General features: G+C 37.1%; 1 protein-coding gene across 1 annotated transcript in view; it reads right to left on the reverse strand.

The window, feature by feature from the left end:
* Window positions 1-5,441: 5,441 nt before the first annotated feature.
* Window positions 5,442-19,302, reverse strand: part of LOC125661919 (lysophosphatidic acid phosphatase type 6-like) — a 60,769-nt gene continuing 46,908 nt past the window's right edge. The window contains exons 9-11 of the mRNA XM_048894081.2: window positions 13,552-13,723; window positions 11,680-11,842; window positions 5,442-6,729 (exon numbers count right to left, since the gene is read on the reverse strand). Coding sequence (XP_048750038.2) covers window positions 6,647-6,729; window positions 11,680-11,842; window positions 13,552-13,723 — 418 coding nt within the window. The 3' untranslated portion in view covers window positions 5,442-6,646. The remainder of the gene's footprint in view (window positions 6,730-11,679; window positions 11,843-13,551; window positions 13,724-19,302) is intronic.

Genomic DNA, 19,302 nt, shown 5'->3' on the forward strand with positions numbered 1-19,302 from the left:
CTTTGTTGATCCGCTTTATCTTACACCTGCCCTATTGTCAAACGTTATAATTTCCACTGCATGATTCGAATTTGTCGACTAAATGGACATTATATCTAATCGTTACCGTTTACATAATTCATTGCATGATTTTCAAGATAAATATCACATGGAATTTTCAAACTTTTTAAAAAATGGATTGCTTTATCAAAGCATATTCTCCTTGCAAATGTTTTTATTTGTCATTTAAAACTCCTCTATTTTAAAAGGTCTCGCCCTGGACTCACAAGATACTTTCATATTGATTTAAGAAATTGTACCCAGACCGAAGTTTTGGTTACATTCATTCTCACATTTATGACCAATCTCTACCCTGAGTTATCGTTCCCGCTATGCTCCACTAATACCTCTGTCAACGTCTAAAAATCATATCAAAACGTACTAACACTAACTTAGCATATCAAACTGTAATGATCATATCTAAGCAAATCAAACACTTGTCTGAATTTTATAAACACAGAACCTGGTAAATATGAGACACCTGAGCGAATTAAAAGGTTTTATATATAAATATTCATTCAATCATTCGTCCAATAATACTAGAATAATCATGGAATTCGTTGTTTTTGTGAACATACTGTAAGATTTTTAAGCTTAACACTAAAACTTGTAAAATCATACTTTATCATGCAATAGGTAGAAATAAGTTTTGCCAAGAATCTTGACATTCAGACGTTGACAGAGGTGTTGTAGCGCAGCGTAATACGCCCTCTGGTGAGAGATTGATTTATGACAAAAACTTTGCCCCGTCCTGGTCTCAGGGATCATGACCTGAACAAACCTGGCACTGAACTATGCTACATAGAAATCTTGCATATTGATTTGAAAAATTGTACTTTGAAATACTTGCAAATTGTACGTTAGTAGATTTGCCATATTTATGTCAACAGGGGATGCTTACTTCTCCCAGGCACCCGATACCACCTCTGGTGTGTCCAGGGGTCCGTGTTTTCCCAACTATCTATGTTGTATTGCTAATAAGAGTTATGAAATTGATCACTGTTCGTTATCTTCACCTTGCATGTAGCAATATTCCATTATCACGTGCATATGGTGTTTACATATCTAAACTGATTCGATATGCAAGAGCTTGTTCTCCGTATAGTCAGTTTTTAAATCGAGGTAAGCTACTGACAAACAAGTTGACGGTACAGGAGTTTCAACAGTCTCGATTAAAGTCAGCATTTCGCAAATTCTATGGTCGTTATAACGATGTAAAACTTATACGTTACCAATTTTGATGCACCAGATGCGCATTTCGACAAATAATGTCTCTTCAGTGATGCTCAACCGAAATGTTTGAAAGCCGAAATAACTATGAAGTTTTAGAGCTAAATATAGCCAAAAACAGCATGCCAAAAAAGTGGAGCCAAATTCGTCCAAGGATAAGAGCTATGTACGAGGGAGATAATCCTTAATTTTGAAATGAATTTCTAAATTTTATAACAGCAATACGCAAGATCGCGACTACTTTTTCCGTCTTGGTTTTAAATTTTACTTTCCACTTTCAAAGTCTCGCGAGACCCAGAGTATGCGAGAAATTGGGCATGTTGGTTATTTACCAGTTTTGCAACTTTTGTCGTGATCGATTCACCTGATTTTAACAATGGTGCACTATCATTGCATTGCAGTAGACTGTAGTAATGATTCAAGAAAGAAACCTAATACGCAGAAATATCCACAAATGATAGATTTTAATGGAAATTATGTGGATTTTTTTCCCACTGCTGTTGGCCAGGAAATTCCCGAAGCTGAGAAGAGCTTTCGTCAAAACATATAGCTTCACGAGCCAAATTCAGTTCATTTTTCCTGTATCCAGACGTTTCACACAAAATGCTTTTAATTGTGGAATGCACAGGTTAAATCGTCTTCCGATGCCATGTATGAATAAACAAAAAATGCCCAAGATAGGCACGCTTTTCCGGACTTCTTTACAAGAGAGTTCCTCTAACTCGGTATTTACGATCTTGCGTATTCAATATACATCCGTATTTTCAAGCTAGTAACGAAGTACTAAGTTACTGGGCTGTAGAGACCCTCGGGGACTAACATCTAGTTCGTCAATACAACCTATCATTGGGTCAAATGCTGTCTGGCGTGTTTCATACCGATTGCAAGACGTTCTTGGCACATTGATTTTGACTGAGGATAACTCCGTTTACCTGATCAGGATATAGGGCCCATGGCGGGTGTGACCGGTCCACAGAGGATGCTTACTCCTCCTAGGCACCTGATCCCACCTCTGATGAGTCAAGGGGTCCGTGTTTGCCCAATTCTTTATTTTGTATTGCTTATATGAGTTGTGAGATTGATCGCTGTTCGTTATCTTCACCTTTCATGTAGGACATCTTGGCATCGTCAGAATGAAGGCAAATGCAAGATCGTATGTTTGGTGGCCGAACATCGACAGCGACGTAGAACAAACATGCCGCTTATATACAGGATGCCTTTCCAAACAGAATCAGCCTACCGCTGCACCGGTACACCCACGGGACTGACCTGAAACTCAGCCTACCGCTGCACCGGTACACCCACGGGACTGACCTGAAACTCAGCCTACCGCTGCACCGGTACACCCATGGGACTGACCTGAAACTCTATGGTACCGAATGCACATTGACTATACAGGGTCCTTTAAGAATGCTATGTTTCTCATTGTGATTGATTCTGATAGCAAATGGCCTGAAGTATTCCATATGACATCTACAACAGCATCGGCTACAGTAAAACTCTGCGCATCTTATTTGCCCGTCAATGCATATATAATGAAGTAGTCTCTGACAACGGCCCGCAATCTGTCTCAGCAGAATTTAAACAATTCATGGCCCAGAACGGAGTAAGATACATAACATCTGCACAGTACCATCCTTGCACTAACGGTCAGGCTGAAAGATTTATACAATCTTTCAAATGCGTAATCAAAAGTGTTGACAATGACAAATATGCATCCCTTAATAAAAAATTATGCGCTTTCCTTTTCAAGTATCGCACAACTCCCCATGCAACCACCATTGAAACTCCGTCGATACGAATATATGGCCGAAACATCCGCTCACGTCTTGACCTTGTGAAACCATATACCGCCAATGTTGTTCACAAGAAGCAACATGAAGTGCCAAAACATGTCGGAACTAACATGCGTGAATTCGAAAATGGTCAAGCTGTACTAGTCCGTGACTACAGGGAAGGAAGAAAATAGACTAAAGGAAACAACAATTTAAATACCGGTCCACTGTCTTATCAAGTCGATGTAAATGGTTCCACATGGCGCAGACACGTTGATCAAATGAAAAACACTATGTTACCAGGTGATATAAGTGAATCGCCTGTACCTGCGTACCCGATGTATCTTTACTAAAGGACATTGCCGCGCAAGAAATAACCGTTGCTACCGAGAAACCGTTGAAACTGACAGAAGAAGCAGTTCCATTGATTACTGAGCACCAAACACCATTGCCAAAGCCAGACAATACACCACGTCGTTACCCACAACGGATCCGTAAACCAACTCAAGACACTGGACTTGTAAATATGTTCATCTTATTGCCTGTTTAAAAATTCAATTCAATTGGACTGTCTCATTTATTTCTAGTCATGTTGTTCCTTTCTTCTTAATCTTGCCATGTGTTTCAACTATTATGTATCTGTTTTCTATCCTAGTCAAATGTATATCATACATTGAAGCATTAATGAATTTTATTCAGTAAGATAACATTTCATTCTAATACTAGTTTTCATCTTTAAGGGGAGAGGAATGTTGTATATGTAATCCGGAAACTGTTCCATGTCTTGTATAATCGATATGTACTACGTCATAGGTCTTTATGTTATGTGTACTTTTGTGTGTGTAGTTTAATAAAATGAAGTAAACATGTGCTCCGGTGTTTCCAGCTACTTCACTGGCTACACAGTACAATACTGTGGCCTCCACAACATACTCCTTTAAATTAGATAAAAGACGTGATATGACACGATTATACAGAAGATATGATAGAACAGATTTGTATTACTATTTGACATGCATGTTCTAGAAACTAATATTTTCATCAAATCTTATTTGCACAAAGTTGAATAATTATATTTAATATTTATAGGTTATAGACTTTGTATGGGAAAATATGACGACCGAGTTTTTTGGCGCGTAGACGGACCGAGCTTGCGAGGTCCGTTCGCGACAATAAACGAGGTCGTCATATTTCCCATACAAAGTCTATAACCTTTTTATTATATACTTTCAATTTCATTTAGAAACTAACAATAATTTTATTTTTAACAATAACTTTATCGGTTTAACTGAGTAAAAGATGAAAAATACGAAAAAGTTTGAAAATTAACGAAGTAGAAATTTTATTGTGACGTAATGTTTGCGGGCATATATCGTGTGATATATACCCTCAAACTTTTAAAGAAAAAAGAAAAGATGAAATTGAAAGTATATAATAATGCTTTGTATTGGAAATACTAGTAGTTTGTACATGCATTTTGTTATATGCAGACGTGTCTGAAACCTTTTCATAGAGTTAACTGATATATAACACATGGATGAGTTTTCTTCAATTAGAGAATCTCGCTAAATTTCACGATACCTTAATCTTATTCCTATTATAGGGCTGAAATAATATGCCCCCTTCACGATACGATGCATATTGCAATACTTGTGCAGCGATTCAATTTACAGAAGAAACCAATAATCACCATGAAGAAAACTTTCATTACAAATATTCACAATCATAATTCTAAAAGCAAAATGTTTCCAAGCTGCCAAACAGTAAGATGCCTGTAAAAGGCTGTTGGCTCTGTACTCTGTAGTTTAAACCGATAAAGTTCACTATTATTTTCGTCAGATTCAAGACAAACAACAATCTGAACGTTATTGGATGTTATTTTGTCCCTCATGCAGGTAAATATAAGTACAGGCTGAGCTGATGTACATGAATTTTACTGAACCCGTTTGTAATAAACGTATCGAACCGAAAATCGAGGCAATGAATCGATGAAGGTAGCTCATTACATTAAATTTTTATTTAATGGGTCGTTATGAAGTATGATTTCACCATCAAAAAAGAGATACAAGCTTTCAAGTAATTTTAGTGTAATGAGCTACATGTATCTTAAATCGATCGTTTATATTGTATCGATATGAATCGTTTATATTGAACAGTATCGATATGAATCGTTTATATTGAACAGTATCGATATGAATCGTTTCAGCTGTAATTCCTAAGCGTAGACTGGTTTAGAAGAGTTTAATACGTAATGTCATCTAACTATCTTCATTTTTATTTGCATGTTGAATATTTGGCACTTTCAGTCATTAATGCATGTGTCATAAAACAACAAGACAATCCACACAAAAGGTAATAAAACCGTCTCAATATCTAGGTCTTCCATATAGCAATGCCTTTAACAGCTTCTTTACATCTAATTTATTCCATTCATAACTATAAAATAAGATTTGATACATGTACATATCTTCAAGAGAAGATCAATAGAGGAAGTAAATTCATAAGTACAATCTGTACTTTACTTCCTTTTTAAAATGTAAAATAAAGTAGAAATATTATAGAGGTACACTTGTTTATGATAAGATTTACATTTAAGTAACACTCAAAGATGTCATGATGAATTGTTTATCACTACACAAAATCCTGCATGTGTCAAAAATCAGTCCAATTAACTTTACAAAATAATGTTTCAATTGAAACAAGATTACAATACATTTACGTTTACCTGAAATTTCTACTGAAGAAAAGAATCAGGTTGACTTTGTAATATTTAACAGGAAGCCATTGGAAATGACAGAGACACAAAATTGACATCAATTATACTTAATAAGGTTTGCAATCCTTATATGTGTCTGTAACTCTATCTTATTACAACAAATTCAATGCAAAATCCTTGCAGAACACCATCAATTGTAAAATATAATATACATTATAGTGTCATGGACTCTTTCTACTTCTATGACTAGTGAAACTTTTAAACATATATAAAAAATCAATAATGGAAATTGTAAATTAATATGAATTTCATATCTAAACTTGTTTGCACACCTGGGTAGCAAATTTCTAAACATTTACAGGTACATTTTATTTGAACAAAGGATCAAATGAATTTTATTACAAATACATGATACCCTATAACAAGTATTTTCTGTGGGTGAAAATTTTTGCAATCCGATCCCTAAAAGGTAGCTAATTATATTCTACACTTGCAATTCCTTTGGTTGCATTATCCCTATATGCATCAATATAAATTTCCGCGATTGTAAATTTTGCAGATTTTTCTTATCTGCAAGAAAAACCCTTTGCATGATATACATGTATGTACAATGTATATGTCAGAAGAATTTGTAAAGAAAAAAAGTCTTATCTTAGATAGAAATATACCACTTAAAGTAAGAAGAGTTTCATATTTGTGAAAACCTGGTGTAAAAAAAAAGTTAGTAGTCGTGATACTAAACCCTGTCAAAACATTTCTCGTCATTGGTGTAAAGTCAATATGAATAAAAATCAAATATTTCCTGTTTGAACCTATAAGTAGTTGTATGACCCACAGAATGAATCATCTCTGTGCAGCTCATCCTTTTCTAATGATAATAACCCTTTCACATTCCTGCTGGATTGTCTGTCATTTCCTCAGCTTCTTCATCCTCTAGTTTTACAACACCCTCACCTCGTTTCTCAATTTCTAAAACACAATGAAACATGTCATTACTAATGATTGATTTATATATATATATATATATATATATATATATATATATATATATATATATATAAAGTATATATGATAAAGTATTACATAAGCAATACTTATACATGTCACATATCGGTGCCCGATTACCGATACAATATTCAAGAAAATGTACATGATAAGTGAAGATAACGAGTGATCAATCTCATAACGAACAGTGATCAATATCACAATTCCTATAGAGAATTGGGCAAACACGGACCCCTGGACACACCAGATGTGAGATCAGGTGCCTATGAGGACCCTGTCGACCGGTCACCCCCATCGTGAGCCCTATATCTTGACCAGGTAAACGGAGTAATCCGTAGTCAAAATAAGTGTACCAAGAACAGTCTAACAATCGGTATGAAACACATTTCACCCAATGATAGGTTGTACTGGCAAACTAGATCGTTATAACGACCATAGAATTTACGAAATGCTGACTTTAAATGAGACTGTTTAAAACCCTGCACCATCAACTTGTTTGTCAGTAGACTGCCTCGATTTAAAAACTGACCAAGTTCTTGCGTATCGAATCAGTTGAGAGATACAAACACCATATCCAGGTGATAATGGAATATTGCTACACAAATATGGGAAGTTGACGATGGAGAAGCTGAAATCATCCCGTTTGTCCTAAAGTTGAGTTGTTAGTTTGCCGTTAATGTCTAATTTAAATAAAATATTTAAGTATGAAGCAGAAGTGAATGACCCTGTGGTGCCTTTCAATTTCAAGTTCACTGGGATATATCGAATCGACATATGAATGAAAATTAATATTGTTAATATAGGAAACGTCGTTGATATATCTGTCGAATTCAAGGCCATAGCAAGATAATGTTTTCTTCTCACGTAGAAGTTTAAAAAAAAAAAAATGAATTCTGTTTCATAGGAATATAAAACAAGTCAGCTAACACAGTAACACAATTCGTGCCCATGGGAATTCCAACAGATTGTTGGAAGACCTAATCACCAAAGACCACGAAGATATTGTCAATGAGGAACTCCAGCATATATTTTTTTATTTCAACTTCAAGGTATTCAGAGTAGCGTGGAATCAGAGTGGTGTTTAACAAAGTAATTTTTGGGATGACTGATCACTAAATATGAATATTTGCGTTTCCCAATTTTGTTGTTTGATGTTTCCATTTAATGTTATTTGACCTTGAACTGTGACCTAAAACATTGGTACCAGGTCACCACAATGTTTACCAGTATCGAATTAGTTTGATGTTTCGTTGTTCATACAGTTGATGCATGTATTTTTTTTTATCAGGAATGAAATAGTCTTATTTAGAACTATAAATTCAATTTATAAACATGTAGCATTTTTACTAAATGTCACATAATAAATAGGATTTTGATCGAACTCCATCATCATGCGATATACCATTTGCTTAGTTTCGATGCAGTTAAAAAAGCATCAAATCGGGGTCACCACCGTCTTTGCAAAAAAAAAAAAAAATGTGGAGGAAATAATTGTGAAAATGGAACACAAAACAACACACTGATATGACAATCTGCAATTTAATCACTTACTTGTAAAAAGGATTTCAGAACCCTGTTCATAAGATTACTTACTATCAACTGTTCGAAGGCCGATTTTAAATACGCGCGATTTCAGTCGGATTGCAGGAATGTAGTAAGATTTTGCTCACTGACTACAGAAAAAATACTTGCTTGGTTAAAAGATTTGATATATATTTTCATTTATACATCCATCTTCCTTTTGGGCCCCATGGGCCCATATTCAGAGATTTTCCCTACATATTCGCATGTAAAACTTTTATCCCTATTGTGGCCTCAACCTACCCCCGGGGACCATGATTTTACAAACTTGAATCTGCACTATGTCAGGAAGCTTTCATGTAAATGTAAACTTTTCTGGCCCAGAGGTTCTTGAGAAGATTTTTAAAGACTTTCCCCATACATTTGTATGTAAAACTTTGATCTCCATATAGTGGCCCCACCCTCGGGGCCCATGGTTTTAACAAACCCAAATCTGCACTATGTCAGGAATATTTCAAGTAAATGTAAACTTTTCTGACCAAGTGGTTTTTGAGAAAACTTTGATTCCATACCCCTGGGATTTGTGATGTTAACAAACTTGAATCTGCACTATGTCAGGAAGCTTTCGAGCAAAAGTAAACTTTTCTGGCTCGGTGGTTTTTGAGAAGATTTTTAAAGATTTTCCCTTTATATTTCTATGCAAAACTTTGATCCCCTATTGTGGCTCCATCCTACCCCTGGAGGCCATGATCTGAACAAACTTGAATCTATTTTATACCAGGAAGCTTTCAGGTAAATCTTCACTTTTATGGCCAAGTGGTTCTTGAGAATAAGACTTTTAAAGATTTCCCCCATATTTTTCCTGTAAAAATTGATCCCCTATTGTGGTCCCACCCTACCCCAAGGGGCCATCATTTTAACAAACTTAAATCTCCACTATGTAAGAAGCTTTCTTGTATTTCAGCTTTTCTGGTGGTTCATGAAGATTTTCAAATGACCCCACCCTATTTTTGTGATTATCTCCCCTTTGAAGGGGGCATGGTCCATCATTTGAACAAATTTGAATCCCCTTCACCCAAGGGTGATTTGCAATGAGGGCTATTCCAGAAATAAATACATGGGGGGGAGGAGGCACCTTTTGTATATACCAAGCACCCATAAAAAAAAATAAAAAATTACTCCATGACCCATCAAATTAATAAACTCATTTTACAACGACCCATCTAATAAAAAAAAAAAAAACTAACCAGACCCACCACAAAAATATTTTTAAAAATGAAAACGGTACAAATCTCGCGAGGTTTTCGGGACAAATATTCTAGTCAATGACGCGGTAATGCCTGTGCGACATTGTATCACAGTAGTTCTGAAGAAACGATGTCACATCAACAATCAAAGGCATCTATGGCGGGAATGTTGGAAAGATTGGGAGTCCAAACGATGCTATTATCATGAAATGGGTATGGATATGTTTTTCCACGAATCGTTCGTCTTCTAATGGAGCCCGCGCCCGGAGGCCTCTATATCACCATCACACCGACTGATAAATATAACGCATCGGTACCCTCGTATAAATCAACTAAGGTTTGCCTATTTTTATTAGAAAACGGAATACCTATTGGTTTCAAAATATTCCCAAAATCGATGCACTGTAAACTGTAATAATCTACAGAACAGAGTTCGCCACCATCACGTCCAAAGGGACCCTTCTAAACGCGCCTCTAATTTGAAGAGTGCCGTAATGGAAAGTTATGCGCTGCAAAGAGCGACAACTCGAATAGTTACTTCCGATTTCCGATTTCGAAAACAGCATTTCGAAAGCACGTTTTCAATTTTCCCTCCGACGTTTTGTAACCAACACGACAAGAGCGACAATAAAAATATTCTGAAAACTCAACACCCACGTGGCACAAAATAAAACAATAGAAACTACCCACTACCCATAATAAATATTTTTTTAACAGTCCAACCACGGACCAATTAAAATATGAAAAAATACGACCACCCACACAAAAAAATATCGTTTGCCGCCCGACCCCGACCCCCCCCCCCCCCCCCCCCATTTGATCATTTCTGGAACAGCCCTAAGTTTGGTTGAAATTGGCCCTGTGGGTCTGGAGAAGAGGTTGAAAGTATGAGAAGTTTTACAAACAAATGGACAGACAGAAAAATGGATGGACGAACAGACAGACGATGGGCAACGGGCGATCAGAAAAGCTCACTAAATAATATAAAAATTAATTTCTTTCACATCTTGTCCATTAAAAATGCAAACTTGCTATGTAGTTTGCCTATCTCAAATATAAATCCTTGCAAGCATAACGGAAAAGTCTGGAACAATGGTACAGATTGACTGATAGACAGAAGAAACCTTTTAACACACCGGTAGGAGTTTTTACGATTTTAGAAACCAGTGGAGCTTTTTAAATGACTTTACAAACAAATAGTTTTTTTCCCATAGATTTTACAAAGTGGTAGAGGACTAATGACACATGAAGCTACTTTCCAACCAGGCAAATTTCATTGTAAATGTTGTATTTCATTATGTTCAAATCAACCGGTCCAGTAAGTCTTAATGGTGTATACAGCCTACCTAACCTTTCAAGTCAGTCTTAATGATGTATACAGTCTACCTAACCTCTCCAGTCAGTCTTAATAGTGTATACAGTCTACCTAACCTCTCCAGTCAGTCTTAATGATATATACAGTCTACTTAACCTCTCCAGTCAGTCTTAATAATGTATACAGTCTACCTAACCTCTCCAGTCAGTCTTAATGGTGTATACAGTCTACCTAACCTCTCCAGTCAGTCTTAATGGTGTATACAGTCTACCTAACCTCTCCAGTCAGTCTTAATGATGTATACAGTCTACCTAACCTCTCCAGTCAGTCTTAATGGTGTATATAGTCTACCTAACCTCTCCAGTCAGTCTTAATGATGTATACAGTCTACCTAACCTCTCCAGTCAGTCTTAATGATGTATACAGTCTACCTAACCTCTCCAGTCAGTCTTAATGGTGTATATAGTCTACCTAACCTCTCCAGTCAGTCTTAATGATGTATACAGTCTACCTAACCTCTCCAGTCAGTCTTAATGATGTATACAGTCTACCTAACCTCTCCAGTCAGTCTTAATGGTATATACAGTCTACCTAACTTCTCCAGTCAGTCTTAATGATGTATATAGTCTGCCTAACCTCTCCAGTAAGTCTTAATGATGTATACAATCTACCTAACCTCTCCAGTCAGTCTTAATGATGTATACAGTCTACCTAACCTCTCCAGTCAGTCTTCGTGGTGTATACAGTCTACCTAACTTCTCCAGTCAGTCTTCATGGTGTATACAGTCTACCTAACCTCTCCAGTCAGTCTTAATGGTGTATACAGTCTACCTGCTGATATGATCTCTAGGATGTTAGACTCGCACACTCTCTTGTATTCCTTTGCCTCCATGACTTTTTCCTCATTCAGGTACTTCATAAAATGCTCCAATGGCACCAAAGCCTCTTTCCCACAGTGAACATATTTCTCCACAAGTTTAGGAAGAATGACTGCCTGAAATAAATAATTTTTGAAGTTAATTAAAATGCTTTGGGGCCTAATTTGTGCAATACACGCACAAGTACTCTGAAGTTGAAATAAAAAATATGCTAGAGTTCCTCATCGACAATATCTTCGTGGTCTTTGGTGATCAGGTCTTCCAACAGTCTGTTGGAATTCCCATGGGCACGAATTGTGCTCCTTTGTTAGCTGACCTGTTTTTATATTCATATGAAGCAGAATTTATTCAAAAACTTCTACGTGAGAAGAAAAAATCTCTCGCTGTGACCTTCAATTCGACTTTTAGATATATAAATGACGTTTTGTCTATTAACAATGATAGCTTTCATTCATATGTCGATTTGATATATCCCTGTGAGCTCGAAATAAAGGACACCACAGAGTCGTCCACTTCTGCTTCATACTTAGATATTTTATTGAAAGTAGACATTAACGGCAAACTAACAACTCAACTGTATGACAAACGGGATGATTTCAGCTTCTCCATCGTCAACTTCCCACATTTACGTAGCAATATTCCATTATCACCTGCATATGGTGTTTATATATCTCAACTGATTCGATATGCAAGAGCTTGTTCTGGGTATAGTCAGTTTTTAAATCGAGGTAAGCTACTGACAAACAAGTTGATGGTACAGGGATTTCAACAGTCTCGATTGAAGTCAGCATTTCGCAAATTCTATGGTCGTTATAACGATCTAGTTTGTCAATACAACCTCGCATTGGGTCAAATGCTGTCTGACGTGTTTCATACCGATTGTTAAGCCGTTCTTGGCACACTGATTTTGACTGCGGATAACTCCGTTTACCTGATCAGGAGATGGGGCTCACGGTGGGTGTGACCGGTCAACAGGGGATGCTTACTCCTCCTAGGCACCTGATCCCACCTCTGGTGTGTCCAGGGGTCCGTGTTTGCCCAACTATCTATTTTGTATTGCTTGTAGGAGTTATGAGATTGATCACTTGTTCGTTATCTTAACCTTGCATTCATATGTCGATTTGATATATCCCTGTGAGCTCGAAATAAAGGACACCACAGAGTCGTCCACTTCTGCTTCATACTTAGATATTTTATTGAAAGTAGACATTAACGGCAAACTAACAACTCAACTGTATGACAAACGGGATGATTTCAGCTTCTCCATCGTCAACTTCCCATATTTATGTAGCAATATTCCATTATCACCTGCATATGGTGTTTATATATCTCAACTGATTCGACATGCAAGAGCTTGTTCTGGGTATAGTCAATTTTTAAATCGAGGTAAGCTACTGACAAACAAGTTGATGGTACAGGGATTTCAACGGTCTCGATTGAAGTCAGCATTTCGCAAATTCTATGGTCGTTATAACGATCTAGTTCGTCAATACAACCTCGCATTGGGTCAAATGCTGTCTGACGTGTTTCATACCGATTGTTAAGCCGTTCTTGGCACACTGATTTTGACTTCGGGTAACTCCGTTTACCTGATCAGGATATGGGGCTCACGGCGGGTGTGACCGGTCAACAGGGGATGCTTACTTCTCCTAGGCACCTGATCCCACCTCTGGTGTGTCCAGGGGTCCATGTTTGCCCAACTATCTATTTTGTATTGCTTGTAGGAGTTATGAGATTGATCACTTGTTCGTTATCTTCACCTTGCATTTATAATAATTTTAATACCATTCCTTTGGAACATGTACTTTATACATCTAGTACTTACTTGTCCATTGTATCTGACTATGACATAATATTTCTTGGTGGCAACACACTGATAGAGTTCAAAAAGTAGGTCAGAAGCAAATGGTGGCCATTTCTTGCTGTCTAACTTCAGGGCAAGGAGGAGAGCCATGAGTGAAGAATCATGGGCAGAATACAGATATAGTGGCACTGGTCTGTAAACATAAACACAGAAATAGTTGTACTGGTCTGTAAACAGAAATAGTGGTACTGGTCTGTAAACAGAAATACAGATACAGTGGTACTGGTCTGTAAACAGAAATACAGAAATAGTGGTACTGGTCTGTAAACAGAAATACAGATATTGTTGTACTGGTCTGTAAACAGAAATAGTGGTACTGGTCTGTAAGCAGAAATACAGATATTGTTGTACTGGTCTGTAAACAGAAATAGTGGTACTGGTCTGTAAACAGAAATACAGATATTGTTGTACTGGTCTGTAAACAGAAATAGTGGTACTGGTCTGTAAGCAGAAATACAGATACAGTGGTACTGGTCTGTAAACAGAAATACAGAAATAGTGGTATTGGTCTGTAAACAGAAATAGTGGTACTGGTCTGTAAACAGAAATACAGAAATAGTGGTACTGGTCTGTAAACAGAAATACAAAAATAGTGGTACTGGTCTGTAAACAAAAATACAGAAATAGTGGTATTGGTCTGTAAACAGAAATAGTGGTACTGGTCTGTAAACAGAAATACAGAAATAGTGGTATTGGTCTGTAAACAGAAATAGTGGTACTGGTCTGTAAACAGAAATACAGAATTAGTGGTACTGGTCTGCAAACAGAAATACAGAAATAGTGGTATGGTCTGTAAACAGAAATACAAAAATAGTGGTACTGGTCTGTAAACAAAAATACAGAAATAGTGGTATTGGTCTGTAAACAGAAATAGTGGTACTGGTCTGTAAACAGAAATACAGAAATGGTGGTATTGGTCTGTAAACAGAAATAGTGGTACTGGTCTGTAAACAAAAATACAGAATTAGTGGTACTGGTCTGTAAGCAGAAATACAGAAATAGTGGTATGGTCTGTAAACAGAAATACAGAAATAGTGGTACTGGTCTGTAAACAGAAATAGTGGTACTGGCCTGTAAACAGAAATACAGATACAGTGGTACTGGTCTGTAAACAGAAATATTGGTACTGGTCTGTAAACAAAAATACAGAATTAGTGGTACTGGTCTGTAAGCAGAAATACAGAAATAGTGGTACTGGTCTGTAAACAGAAATAGTGGTACTGGTCTGTAAACAGAAATACAGATACAGTGGTATTGGTCTGTAAACAGAAATACAGAAATAGTGGTACTGGTCTGTAAACAGAAATAGTGGTATTGGTCTGTAAACAGAAATGCAGATATAGTGGTACTGGTCTGTAAACAGAAATACAGAAATAGTGGTATTGCATGGTGTGTACCTAAAAAGAAATACAAGGTTACTTATTGTTCTGTACAGAAATCCAGGGTTAATCATTGTTGTATAGATTTATACTACCCAAAATTTGATAAGGATCACTTGGTTATATGTGTGTAATTTACCACTAACATAAAATAAATTTGACTCAGAAACGTGTTTACTCAGGTTATGAATGAAAATTCATGAACGGCATGAACTTTTATCAATACAGAATGCTTGAAATCCGATAACAACACCAAAAGGCATTTCATTACAAAACGTTAACAGCAAACCAGAGAAAGAATTACACAGTTTTTGGGGATAGTCCATCATTACACTTAGTCGATGAAGTGTCAATACCGGGTATGGCCTCCCCTTGCATCAATGACGGCTTGACAACGTCGAGCCATACTGTCAATAAGCACCTGGATGTTTCCAATGGGAAGGTTGTTCCACTCTTCCACGAGGGCGTTTCCGAGCTCTGCCAAAGTAGTGGGTTGTGCTCTACGGCGTGAAAGGGCAATCTGCAGCATGTTCCATACATGCTCAATCGGGTTCAAGTCCGGCGAGCGCACTGGCCAGTCCATATGGACAATTGTCTCCTGCTGAAGGTACTGCTCCACCACCCTGGTGCGATGAGGATGGGCGTTATCATTCATCAGGATGAACTCAGGGCCAACAGCACCAGCGTAGGGTCTGACGTAAACATCGAGGATCTCATCCCGGTACCGCACCCCCGTCATTGTTCCTCTCTCCAGGACATGAAGATCTGTTCTTCCATCCCTGCTGATTCCACCCCAGACCATGATGGAACCACCACCATAACTGTCATGTTCACTGATGTTGGCATCATGGAAACGTTCACGTTGTCGTCGCCACACTCGGTGCCTCCTGTATGTAAAGTCCAAATAATACCTGGACTCATCGGTGAACAAAACTTGAATCCAATCGTTCTGTGTCCAAGTGACATGATCTTCAGCCCAGTCCAATCGCTCCCGCCGGTGTCGAACAGTCAGAGGGACTCGAACACATGCCCTTCTGGAGTTGAGACCTCCATTGTGAAGCCGATTCCGTATCGTCTGAGTGGACACATTCATCCCCGAGGTGTTCAGGAGGTCGTTACGTAGGCTGGTTGCTGTCCAGAAGGGATGGTGTCGTGCCTGAAGAGTCACTAAATGGTCTTAGCATTGGGTTGTCGACCTCTGACGACCACCCCCATGTCGGTGTGCTGCTGTACCAAAAGTTTGCTGTCGGTTCCAGGCCCTGTTTACAACGCTCTGGCTGACGTTTAGTGCATTTGCAACGTCACGTTGTGAATAGCCAGCGTCAAGCATTCCAATACATCTGTCCAGTTGTTCTGTCGTTAGATGACGCCTTACACGTTGAGGGGGCACTGTGTTGATTAACGTAGTGTAAACACTCAAGTGAGTTTGAAATTTTAGAAAGAATCAGACACCAATGCCTGAGTGAAAATCGTGCAATGGTAGCAAAAGCATAAACTGTGATGAGAAATGCATTTCCCATGGCATGAAATGCACGTGCAACTTTGTTGAAGACGTTTTTGATTTCACTTGGACACAATATTGCCAGTTATGCAGATATAAATTTTTTAAACAGAAAAATATCTATGATCCTTATCAAATTTTGAGTAGAATATATAATTAATGTTAGAAACAAATTAATTATTCAAATTAATTGCTGCATAGTAGCTACTAATTTTGTGATAAATGTGTAGTTCTAGATGTGATAATTATTGAATAGGGTTACTGCATTATCTCTTTCATATGTAGGGACTACCTCCCTTGAAACGTTTTTTTAATACTTACCATTTTCAAAGTTTGAATGACCTGATTTTGAGCTACAATTCATATTTCTCTATAGATGCTCAAGTTAACAAAGTTTGTTGATTCTAGGACTCAAATTTATATGAGGCCCCCAAAAAGGTTATGCCAAAACTTAATAATAGGTCACAGTGACCTTGAATTAGAGCATGACACACCTTTTATCTAAGATGCATTAACTGACCAAATAATTATCCAGTTATGAGTCAGACAGGATTTTGCCATATTTGGCCATATCATATCGTCTTAATCAAAGGTTACAGTGACCTAACTTTAAAGTGTGACCCACCCTCTATGCAAGATGCATCAGCTGACAAAGTTTGATGATTCTAGGTCTCATAATAGCAGGACAGACAGACGGACACGATCACCATACCATCTCAGACGGGTGTATAACAATGGACATTTTTCTATAAGTTCAGACATTGTCTTAACTTCACATGTGAAGTTGTGACAACGAATCAGCTTTAGTGCTTATCTTAAAATGTCCTGGCTCCGGGATCATGAAACTGTCTTAAAGTTAAGTCAAAATTTTGACTTTAAATTAAGATTTGAACTTAGCTAAGATTGCTGACTTAAATGGATCACAAAACGAACTTAAGCAAATCTTAACTAAGATTGTCTTAACTAAGTCTAAGTCTAGAATCTTAAATTGCTATAGCAACAAGGAACTCTTTTGCGTAGAGATAACAAAAAGATATAAAAAATAAATGACTTAAACAACATAGTCAGTGTCTAAAACGTCTAGTTTATGATCACTAATGCTGACGCAGGCACATACAAGTACCACCCCTCCCCCCCCCCTTTATTAAAAAGAAACTTATTTTCATTTTTACATACATGTGCATACAAATTTTGATGTATTGACCCTGTCGCCTCCCTCTTTCTAAAAGTAGTAATGAATGAAAGTGGAAATGTAAGAGCGATTGAAGCGATAATTTTATTAAATTCAATGCCTTTATTTATTTTGTCGACTGTGTGAGTACATGTAGCAAAGAAGGATAACTCTAATTAATTTCAAATTCGGGCTCGGACTGCACATTATTCGTGTGCAAATGCAGACTGCAAGTAATGATTGTTTTCTTCTTCCACATTGTCAACAAACTCAGTCAGGTAAATACATGTACTTTTGCAGTCGTAACTTTTTAGTGAAACGGTCGTATGTGTACGTGCTACTTTCACATTTACATCTACTTTACAAACTACGATCAGGCAGTGAAACGGACAATCGGGCGATCAATCCTGCGATATTTTGATCACATAAGAAGTCATATTTATGCCTATACATTTGAAAACGCCTGCTCTCAATTTTTCTGGGCTAGTGGTGTTACTTTTCGATTACATGGATTTGACTTCTTTTCCTGTAATGGCAATACTCTGCTTAAAGAAAAACAATTTTTTTTTTTCATTATATGATTTTCAACGTCAAGATCCTGTTTTCGATCTACCGACAGTCTATTGTTTCTTAAATAAATGATTTGTCCGCTTCATGGTAGGGACAGACATCTTCAACGACAGACATCACGTTAATTTTCTCTTACTCGCCTCAAAAATGCAACCAGTGCGGCCATTTTGAACGAACTTAGCGATAGTCTTAGAAAGTTAAGACAGCTCCAAGGCAGTCTTAAAATTTAAGACAAAATACCAATCTTAAGCCTAAGTGATTTTTTTGTGATCCACTTTAAGACCAGTCTTAAGATTTAAGTGCAACTTTATTGATTTAAGACAATCTTAAAGTTTAAGACAGTTTCATGATCCCGGAGCCTGGTCATAGAATAGAACTTAAAAGAGGTTCGCACAAGAGATTTCAATTTTTTGAGAAGTGTATTTTTGATTTCTACATTGAGGGAGAATTAGGAAATTAAAAAGAAAAATTGGGGTTGCAATGCTTGTTATTGAGCTACAGTGTTCTAAGCATGACCTTTTTGCACTTAAAATTGACTCAAGATTTATTCAATTAAACTTGATTGTTCTGTTGGTGTCAACACAACATAAGATAGATACATAATCATGTCTTCTAACAATTTAATACAGATAAAAAAGGTTTAATACAAGTACATGTAATGGAAATAACGGGAGAGGTTTTCCAAGTTGCTAGAACTTGTAACCAATCCTTTTGTATATTTATACATATAGATTATTACTACAGTAACTTAATCCGAAGAGTCGGATCACGTCGAGTTGACAGGCGAGGATCATCAGATCACACGAGACACGAAGCATTAGAGGGGTTTCAACAGTCTCATTTGAAGTCAACAATTCACAAATTCTATGGTCATTATAATGATCTTATTTGTAAATACAACCTGTCATTAAGTTGAATGCTGTTTGATGTGTTTCATACCATTCTTTGCATATGACCCAACTTTCAACAGTGAATCTGTCACAAAAATTTCTACTCAACTTGTGGCAGAGTCATTTTTTATCATTTATATATGCATATATGCATTGCTATTATTTCATTTCATTTCAATTTAACATCAATGTTATGTGTAT

The sequence above is a fragment of the Ostrea edulis genome, chromosome 8 (assembly GCF_947568905.1).
Source record: "Ostrea edulis chromosome 8, xbOstEdul1.1, whole genome shotgun sequence".
Taxonomy (NCBI): domain Eukaryota; kingdom Metazoa; phylum Mollusca; class Bivalvia; order Ostreida; family Ostreidae; genus Ostrea; species Ostrea edulis.